General features: G+C 45.9%; 1 protein-coding gene across 1 annotated transcript; it reads right to left on the bottom strand.

Moving 5' to 3' along the window:
* Nucleotides 1-5,924: 5,924 nt before the first annotated feature.
* On the bottom strand, nucleotides 5,925-10,167 carry LOC128420325 (tumor necrosis factor receptor superfamily member 4-like). The gene is made up of 3 exons (XM_053401931.1): nucleotides 9,910-10,167; nucleotides 7,800-7,922; nucleotides 5,925-6,037 (listed from the first exon to the last, which is right to left on the bottom strand). The coding sequence occupies exons 1-3, from the start codon at nucleotides 10,103-10,105 to the stop codon at nucleotides 5,925-5,927; spliced, it is 432 nt and encodes a 143-aa protein (XP_053257906.1). The 5' UTR covers nucleotides 10,106-10,167.
* Between the last annotated feature and the right edge of the window lie 203 nt (nucleotides 10,168-10,370).

Raw genomic sequence — 10,370 nt, 5'->3', positions numbered from 1 at the left:
CACTTTAAACTGTCATGGCTGCCCCCAAAGAATTATGGGAGTTGTAATTTGGTTAAAGGTGCTGGTTGTTGTTAGGAGACCCGCTACTCCCCTCAAAGAGCTGAAATTCCCAGAGTTCCCTGGGAGGATAGGGGTTGATGGTTAAACTACTCCTGGAATTGCAGCTCTCTGTAGGAGTTTTGAAGGCTAGCTGTGTTTCGGTTTGCATATTGCTTCAGAAAGCACATAGCCAGTGTGGTTTAGTAGTTAAGAGTGTCAGGCTAGGACCAGGGTTCAAATCCCCCACTCAGCCCCACAGCTCATTGGGTGTGACTTTGGGCCAGTCACTGCCTCTCAGACTACCCTACCTCACAGGGTTGTTGTGTGGGGGTTAAACGGAAGCAGAAGAGAGAACTATGCATTGCCACCTTGAGCTCCTTGGAGACAAAGGTGGGATATAAATGTGAAATAAAAAATTTAAGGCTATATATATAATAAATGTTCATAACCGCATATATAAACCACATGTCTGAAACCCCACAGAAAAAGTCCTGAAACCATTTTGTCCCTCCCAAATTGACCTCAAATATTTCTCTGCAAGGTTGAAGGAAAATGGAAAAGCCTCTCCATTGTCTTTTCGTTCACAAATCCTGTCTTAAGGGTATGTCTGTGTATGAATAGGGTGAGCCTGTGACCTGGCTCAGTATTTGTCATTACAAAAGATTGGCCAGGCTCCCCAGGGTATCCAATCAAGTGACCATTAACAGGTAACCTGCCAGACAGGAGATAAACAACACACTCAGATTTCTGTTGTAGACCGCCCTTTCTGTGATGTAGGTATGATGTATCTGGGGGGGGGGGGTCTTGGACTCCAGGGCAGGCAATTTAAAATGTCTATATAAGGGTAGGCACACCTTGGTTCGGGGTCCTCCTCCTTTCCTGCGTGTGAGGGGAGCACCCTGTTGCAACAGTTCAATAAAGATCAGGCTTACTAGCTGCTTTGCTTCTCAGTATTCTCTGGTTGGCCTCTGTTATTTTCTCCTACTGATGGAGAACCTACAAAGGACTCTATAAGGGCTCTTGTGCCCCCCATAAGGGAATAAGGACAGATTTCTGTTTATTACAAATGCAATGCATAAACAAACAAACAAACACTGCTGTTTGATTTTTGTGTCATTCATTCTCGCTCTGGACATACCTTCCTGAAGCATTCTTGACAGCGCCTCAGTCCTTGCCTTGACCTCCACCTTTTTCCTTTTGGATTTTCCCCAAATTAGAAAATAGGCCACCCCTCCCACTGCAAGAAGCAGCACTGCAGTGATGGAGATGATCAGTACCAACACTGAAAGACAGAGGAGAGAGGTCAAACATTAAAGCTGTCCAGGGGGAGATTTTAAGGGCTCATTGAATCAGCTATTAAGCTAGGAGTTAACTCTCCAAATGCCACCTCAGAGTGGCTCAGAGACGTTCCGAATTTTCCATTAAAAAAGAAAAAAGGTAGTATGGGAAACAGGCCTACTGGAAAAATTAACTAATAAACTGAAACTGACACGGGGACAAACAGAAGAAGACACCTTCACCCCTGTATGGCTCCCCTTTATCACATACACAGCCCAACAGGACAATGACAATAATCCACCAACAGCATACAAATCAATATGGCTAACCTGATCCAAAACACCCACCCACCCCACCCCACTCACACACGAAAACAAAGATCACCACAGCCAATCACAAACAAACAATCACACCCTAGGCCAACCCCAAACTCTCTCACCACCAAAGGAACACAAGTGAACAACACAAACAACGCTGACACCAAACTCTACATACACTAAGCATAATAGAAACACCACCACCTGACCCCACCCCCATCCATCTTCCCTCCCTCCACCCCCTTTCTTTTTCCTTTTTTTTTTCTTCTCCCCCTAATGCCTCAACAAATGAAACGGATTTGTAAAAATGTTACATGGGGGGGCGGGAATACGAGGCATTACACTTCTGTAAAACAAGAAAATCCTAAATAAAATATTTTATAAAAAAAGGTGTGGATGATTGGAAAAAGGGAAATAGATTCCAAATTCAGTTTGGAATCATGACTTAAGTCCTGTTGCGGGGGGTTGGGCTAGATGTCCCTTTGTGCCCCTTCCAACTCTTACCATTCTGTGGTTTCAATGGGCGCAAAGTGCCCCTAAGTACAACCTTATGCTTCTCAACTCAGCAGCAAGCCCCATTTAGTTCAATGGGGATTACTTGCTAGTAATCATGGACAGGATTGCTGGTAATCATGGATAAATCATGGATTGCTGGTAATCATGGATAAAGGGACCCCTGACCATTAGGTCCAGTCGGGACCGACTCTGGGGTTGCGGCACTCATCTCGCTTTATTGGCCGTGGGAGCCGGCGTACAGCTTCCGGGTCATGTGGCCAGCATGACTAAGCCGCTTCTGGCGAACTAGAGCAGCGCATGGAAACACCGTTTACCTTCCCGCTGGAGCGGTACCTATTTATCTACTTGCACTTTGACGTGCTTTCGAACTGCTAGGTTGGCAGGAGCTGGGACCGAGCAACGGGAGCTCACCCCGTCGCAGGGATTCGAACTGCCGACCTTCTGATCGGCAAGTCCTAGCTCTGTGGCTTAACCCACAGCGCCATCCGCGTCCCAATCATGGATACTGAGACACATTAATATGAATGACCCTAAGTTATATCAATTAACTTCAGTGGGTCTGATAATTTCAGGGCAGGTGCTCAATGCTACTCATGGCTAACTAAGATTTATTAATTTCAATGGGTCTACTCTGAGTAGGGTAGCATTGGCTATAACCCATAGTCTGGGCCCAACCCTACATGTTTTGGAATTGCTGCATCTATTAAGTCATTTTGGGCTAAGTTTTTAAAAACGTATATTTTGCAGAATATGTGTAGATTATCTGCTTTAAAACGGGATTGAGAAAGAATGAAGTACAGGCCAGAGTGAGCACATGGAAAAATAGAAGCAGGAGGTGCCAACATTTTTTGGTTGGGGAGTACATTTGGACTTTTGAGCAGCTCCTCTGGTCACTTCTCCCTTCGCCCAAGAGACAGAAAGTGGGCACACACAAATCCTTTGGAAAAATGAGTTGGGTGATTGGTGGAGCCAGCAGGGCTAACCTGAGCCTTGAAAAGCACATAGAGCTGAAAAAGGAAGTGGGGAAGAGTGTCGCATTTCCAACTTCCTCCTTCAGCTCTGCATCATTTTCAAGGGGGATGGGGCTCAGAGTCTTTGTGAGCACCAGGAAAAGACCTTAAGGGCACCATTGCACCTACAGGCACCATGTTGGTGACCCCCCAATTGAAAGCAACGGAACAAGAGAAATTAGCAGAAGAATCGGCATTTCTCCCCCTTACTCCGGCTCTCGGGTCCTAACGCTCCGGATACTCCTGGATCCATCACTTTCACACGAGTGGACGAAACAGCGCGAGTAAATGTGGGGTCCGTAGTCGACACACCACGCCCCTGTTCTGAACTAGGCTGATGTGTGACAGTCGTCACTCTTGGATCCACAGAGGAAAGTTGCGAGCAAAAAAGAAGAAGAACATTTCAATATTTTTAGGATAATTCAGGCACCATCTGTATTGGCATTCTGCCGGTTTCCAAAGACGCGCCCATTTGCACAGGTGTTCCCTTGATCTCATGACCCCAAGTCTCCAGTTTAATTTTCTATATTTTGTTTTAATGGGATTTCTCAATTACGTTTTTAAATGCTTATATTTTAATGCCTTCATTGGATTGTCTTGGTACCCGACCTAAGGAGCTAAGCCTTACTACTTTTAACACCTGAGGATGTCTATGTTTAAGACTACAGCAATTGAAACAATTACAACAAGTAAAACATGACATTAGTATTAAAACACGATATTAGAACAGTTTTAAACAACTTAAAATTATAAAAATGACTACAAAATTATTATTGTTATTATTGATATATGTTTAAATTATGGAGGTTTATGTATTAAAATTTGTGCAATGAGCTTTTATACATGTGAAACCTATTTTGCCATTAACAAGTATATGTTTTTTATAAAATAAAATGGTTATAACATTGGGCCAGTCACTGTCTCTCAGCCTAACCTACCTCACCAGGTTGTTGTGAGGGGGAAATGGGGAGAGGAGAATTCCTTATAAGAAAATGTACATAAATGTAATAATTAAATGTAAATCTGAGTATCTATCATCTATCTATCTATCATCTATCTATCTATCTATCATCTATCTACCATCTATCTATCTATCTATCATCTATCTATCTATCTATCTATCTATCTATCTATCTATCTATCTATCCCAATTCTGCTGACCCTACCAACATCAGCTGCCCTTAAACATTATCTTTTGCTGGACAATACTTACTCTGGCCAAGACTGACATTTCACATCCCCTCTTTTGAGAAACTGTCCACTGGGGCAGGGTTTACAGACTGAAATGATAAGAAACAAAACAGTTTTTAAAAAGCGAACTAACGGCTTGTCCACACTTAATTTTTACCTGCACTTTGCAGACACAGGGCCACACTTTAAAGCTCCAGAGCTTTCACTGCAAAAACCTGTTCTTTAAAGCTGAATCACAACAAACAAGCAATTCAGGTTTTCCATGGATTAACGTTTCTTCCCATTCAGCTGTAAAGTGCAGGTTTTTGTGGGAAAACTGCACAAACAAACAAACAAACAAACAAGTGCTTGGCTCATTCTTGCAAAGTGCGAAGGAAAGGTAAGTGTGGATAGTCCTGTTAATTATAATAGTTTAATAACTGACACTGAAATTAGAATGCCTAAATGTGTATTGGTGAAAAGATTTAACGTGGGGACTATCCCCCATTATGAAAGCCCAGAAGAGCACTCTGAACTCTTGCTGAGTTGATTATTAACTAACTAATTGGTGTTCTTTGGTAGCTAACGTGTGAGTGTTGTAATCTTAGATCATGCGATGAAGGTATTGGGTTGCAAATCTCCATTTTGTGGGGAGTTGCCTTCGTGTCTTTTGTCTCAAGGCTCTGTGAAGTAAGAACATGTGAAAGATCCTCTCTGACGGAGAGAGAGAAAACAGCTCCAGGCTAGAAATGGATGCTGTGGGAAGAGACAGACCTCTGCTTCTAGGTCTGTTGAAATTATTTCATATTTTGTAAGATGCTGAGCATGTGCTGGACAGCGCAAGACATTTTTTATGTACATTTGATGTTTTAATTCTGTTACTGTAATGGTTATAGGGGTTGCTCGTGCGTAAGTTGCCGCCACTCCTGGCTAGGTTGCCTGGTTAAACCTTTTCTGTCTGGACAGCCCTTCACTTCGTGGCTGTTTCAGTCGCTAGCAGAATCCGTCAGTGGGCGTTTCCTGAACCTCTTCCAGCACAAAAGTTCTTTGACGCCAAGTCTCCGCCTACTCTCCCTGCACGGAAGTCTTCTGCGCAGGGTGGGTGTGGGTAGCGGAGGACCCGTGCTCTCCCCACTGGTCTCCGGCGAGGAGTCCTGGAGCCCCCTCGCCGATTCCCCCATCTGCCCCCCTTTATCCCTGGTGTTACCCTGATTTCCTTCCCCAGCCGATGAGCTACCTCTCTCCCTGCTGGGCCCTTCTCCAGCATCGCTTGGGAGCCTTGCCTCCGCCTCTGGCTCCGATGGCAGTTCCCTGACAGTTACGAAGCAAGTTCTGCCAGTAAAACTTTGAATCATATCTTTATGGGTCTGGAGAATGATTTCTCCCGAAAGGAGTCAGTTCTTATGCATCCAGTCGCTTCAAACTGTGCGGTATTAATATCTGCAATAAATCCCTAAGAAATAAGGCAATACTGGAGCAGGCTGGATTCGTGCTGGGCAATGTCACTACCTACTTTGGCTAGGAACAGTCAAGAAGTGGCTTCTACTATCAATATATTTAGACAGGCCATCACTGGCCTTGGACTTCAGAAAACTCAGTACTTACTCTTTTCACCAAAATTTCCACTGGCTGGAAAATGGCCTGGGAGGCATGTGCAGACTGTGTTGGAGGTTGTTTTACATGACTCCTTCTCCCGGAGTCCCTTGTCTGCAGAAGAAAAAAGAAAAAATTGAAGATGGAACGAGGTGTGCTAGCTGAAAAGAAGGAGGCTCCCTGCTCCTGTAGGCGATAAACCGCTGGCCTGATCTGGTGGAAAGCAGATTTGGGGGGAAAGATGCCATAGATCAGTGGCAGCAGAGAAGAGGTCCCAGGGATCAGGATTTGGCTGAGAGCCTATGCTCAGAGCAGACAGAGCGTAAGGCACTTGCAGAGAAGGTCCCATTAGGAGTCTGGAGGGCTGATTCTGAACCTCCATTCCGGTCCCGGAAGATGTAGTGGGAATTATAGTATATGCTGGGATAGATAGACTACATGTGATGAGAGGTGCACACGAGTGTGCGAGAGGATATTGTTCGGAGAACCTCCTTACTCAGAGTGTCTTAAGGACATGTCAAGAATGTTTGTGCAGGAAGGACACAGCCTTGAGATGGTCTGACAGAAAGTAGGCACCATTTTCTTCCCGCCGAATCAGGCGTCCAGCTCTGATAATGCAGGCATGATTTGTTTCTGAGAAACTAAGCTAATTTCTATGCACATGTAAAACTAAGGTCCAGGAATGCCTCTATAAAAGCCTGTGTAATTTACAGGCCTTTTGTGGGAGTGTTCCCCGGTGTCTAGGGATGCAGGTGGCGCTGTGGGTTAAACCACAGAGCCTAGGACTTGCTGATCAGAAGGTCGGCGGTTCGAATCCCCGCAACGGGGTGAGCTCCCATTGCTCGGTCCCAGCTCCTGCCAACCTAGCAGTTCGGAAGCACGTCAAAGTGCAAGTAGATAAATAGGTACCACTCTGGCGGGAAGGTAAATGGCGTTTCCGTGCGCTGCTCTGGTTCGCCAGAAGCGGCTTAGTCATGCTGGCCACATGACCCAGAAGCTGTACGCCGGCTCCCTTGGCCAATAAAGCGAGATGAGCGCCGCAACCCCAGAGTCGGCCACGACTGGACCTAATGGTCAGGGGTCCCTTTACCCCTTTACCTCCCCGGTGTCTGCTGTTATTATGTCGAAGTAAAGCTGCCTCAAACATCGTACTGGTGTGTTTGTTGAAGATATCCACCACTCTTTGAAAGAAAACCCACCAGTCTAAATAATAATATGCTCTATTCCACCCCAATCTCTGAGCAGGGTGATATCCCAGGGTTCGTGTTTCCCTTTGGAATGAGGCACAGCGGAGACTGTGGTGTCTTTATGATCTATGGTTTATTTACAAGCTGAGCCTGCAGTGGAGGGGTTCATAGAATTAACACCCCGAAAGGGTCTTGTTTCTTCCAAAGCTGCAGCCTTGGATTCAAACAGAAATCAAACATTGCTCTCAGACATTGCTCTGACTCTCTCTCCAGTTTGCTGCTTTAGTTCCAAGTCATGCCACTGCCCCTTTCAACTCCAAACTCTGCCCTTGAGGGAGGGATTTGCCATCTCACACCAAGCCTCACCAGCAGGCTAGCCTGGCTATTCCAAGAATTAGACACCTTGATTAAATTCTAATGCTTGCTGGGATTAGAGGGGTCTAGCACCTATCTTAGCACCCCAACTCATACTACTACTACTACTACTACTACTACTACTACTAATAATAATAATAATAATAATAATAATCTGAAGTTCAGTCTGGCTTGGTGTCTGCTTTACTCTCTCTTCTGGGGCAACAGATCTGTCAATTTCATTTCCTCCCATTCCCAGTCATGCTCATTTCCCCACGTATTCTGAGGCACATGTGTGTGTGTGTGTGTGTGTGTGGTTGTGAACAGGACCTCACCTTTGGAGCAGGTTGTGCAACGCTTGCACCTCGATTCGGTGTAGCCCTCATTGTAGTAGCCGTGGTCGCATGGCTCACAGGTTGAGTCGGTAGACACCGTGCAACGTTTTGCCAACTCTTTTCCTAAACAGAAGAAAAAGGGGTGCTGAGAAAAAGGGGCGAAGGGCGGGGACACACACTGGTGAAACAATCCCCAAACGTTTCAAATGTAGCTGGATGTTTCAGATTCTTGTATTTTCACCCAAACAGTCTGGAACAACGTGGAATCACAAAAAGTGGGCCTGAAAAATATACTGTACACCTCAAAAGCCAGGGGGAAGAGGTGTGTCTTCAGCATTCAGTGGAAGCATGAGGAGGGAGTTTCACAACTGAGGGGCCACCACAGAGAAGGCCCTCTCCTGGACTGCTACCCTCACTGAACCTCTAAGGACGGAGGAACTACCAAGAGGGTCCCCCTCAGACCAACTCAGAAACCCAGAGGGTCTGCAGGGAAGGAAATGGTCTTTCAGTTATTCGGGGCCTGGGCCACGGAGGGCTTTAAACACCAATGTGAGCACCTTGAATTGGGCCCAGAATGAAATGGCAACCACTAAAGCTGTTTCAAAACAGGGGTTATCTAAACAGAAAGCTAACCAGAAATCTGGCTGCTGAATTTTGGACCAATCAAAGTTTCTCAGTCTTCTTCCATTGCAGCCCCACAAAGAGTGCATTGCAATAAATAAATGAGTAACAAAATCCCGTTCCATTATAGGGTTTTCCCTCCCATTCCCTGCAATCCAGATTATCACTATTTTTGGATTTAAGCACATGCAGGCAAATCAAGGTTGCATAGTTGGCGCTCTTATGCACCAAACCTTCTTTCTGCAACCCCCCCCCCCCCCGATAAAAGGTTCAGAGGTTTTGCCATGAGGAAACTAATGGGGAAACACATGAAAGGCATGGGATAAAGATCCGCTTGAAGTAACATCTAACCACCCCACAAACAACTCAGAAGGAATTGATCAGTAAATACCTGACATTGTCTAATCCAGGGCTTCCCCAGCTCTCACCACTACTTCCCACCCATGGAAAAATGGCTACAGGTCTTGCTGGACCAATCCCTTCTCCTTCTGCACCAATTGCAGTGCACTGTGCTAGACGCTGTATCATTTCTCATTATATTTTTGCTGCATCAAATATATCTCTTAGATGTTGAATCTGATTGTATTGCAACTTGAATTCCAATAGACTTCTGATCGTAATGCAAGAAGAGAAATGAAAGAAGCAATAACAACACAGTTAAAAAACCAGTGGGGATACAGTGGTACCTCGGGTTAAGTACTGAATTCGTTCCGGAGGTCCGTTCTTAACCTGAAACTGTTCTTAACCTGAAGCACCACTTTAGCTAATGGGGCCTCTTGCTGCTGCCGCGCCGCCGGAGCATGATTTCTGTTCTCATCCTGAAGCAAAGTTCTTAACCTGAAGCACTATTTCTGGGTTAGCAGAGTCTGTAACCTGTAGCGTATGTAACCTGAAGTGTATGTAACCCGAGGTACCACTGTATTTTACGTGACGGGTGTGTCACCTCCTCCTTCAACCACAAATCCACAGATGTGGTGCGAATCCCCTGAGTGAGGCATGGGTGGCCAGAGGACCAAAGTCAGGTCTAATCTCCCCGCAAACAAATCAGGATGGGTGCTCAATAAACAAGTCTGAAAGCAACCTTCCTCTCTCTCTCTCTCTCTCTCTCTCTCTCTCTCTCACACACACACACACACACACACACACACACACACACTTTGCCATTTAACCTCAACTGGAGAATCGGTGGTACACCAGGTGTTGCCTTGAACCAAGCTGGCTGGCGGCTGATGAACGTTGCAGCCCAACATCTGGGGAGTCACAGATTACCTGCCCCTGTTGTGTTTCGGAGACCTTTTTGCTAACTAACATTCTAGTCCGTATGGCTCCCCCAAATGCCAGACATCCCTGGAGGATGTTGGACCGCCCAACCCATCTTCCCCATCCGTTGGGCCAAACTGGTTGGGGGTTGATGTGAGAGAGTTGGGGTCCAATAGCATCCACCTGACTTTGCCAACCACCTGACACCCCACCTTCAGCGTTAAGTTACCTGCTGGACATTTCCTGCAGCACTTTGAGTTCCAAAGCGGGTATTCGTTCTCGGCACACTTTAAGCCCCCCACGGTTTGCATGGGCAAAATGAAGATCAAGAGCAGAGCGAGTCCCAGGCTGTAGTTCATGGCCAGCTTCAGCGTGGCTGTGCCAGTTGCTGTCTTCATCGAAGCAGAACAGGGAGAGAAAAGCATGCAGACTCTGGAGGCTGACTGGCAAATTTCAGCCTTGAACCAGAGGGAAGTTCCCAGCAGAAGACCTTTGTTGCTGGGTTTTTCTTTCTGAATGGAGACCAAAATCCATTTCCTCTTTCTGAGTCAGCTCACACTCGTTCCGTTTATATGAGTAAATTGTAGCGATCAGCATTTCTTCTCACTTACTACTAAATTACTGTAGTTTGTTTTCAACCAGTGGTGCCTGGTGTGCATTGCGTCTGGTCGGGAGCCCAACAGTAGAGAG

This window comes from Podarcis raffonei, chromosome 8, assembly GCF_027172205.1.
Source record: "Podarcis raffonei isolate rPodRaf1 chromosome 8, rPodRaf1.pri, whole genome shotgun sequence".
Lineage (NCBI taxonomy): Eukaryota > Metazoa > Chordata > Lepidosauria > Squamata > Lacertidae > Podarcis > Podarcis raffonei.
The sequence above is the reverse complement of the archived record's forward strand: the minus strand, read 5'-3'. Positions and strand labels throughout refer to the sequence as shown.

Excerpts from the sequence above, each read along its gene's own strand:
- LOC128420325 (XM_053401931.1), bottom strand. The coding sequence starts at position 10,105 with ATGCTTTTCTCTCCCTGTTCTGCTTCGATGAAGACAGCAACTGGCACA. Across the intron at positions 7,923-9,909 it reads CTGCAGGAAATGTCCAGCAG|GAAAAGAGTTGGCAAAACGT; the intron begins GTAACTTAACGC and ends TCTTCTGTTTAG. Across the intron at positions 6,038-7,799 it reads TTGCACAACCTGCTCCAAAG|ACAAGGGACTCCGGGAGAAG; the intron begins GTGAGGTCCTGT and ends TTTCTTCTGCAG.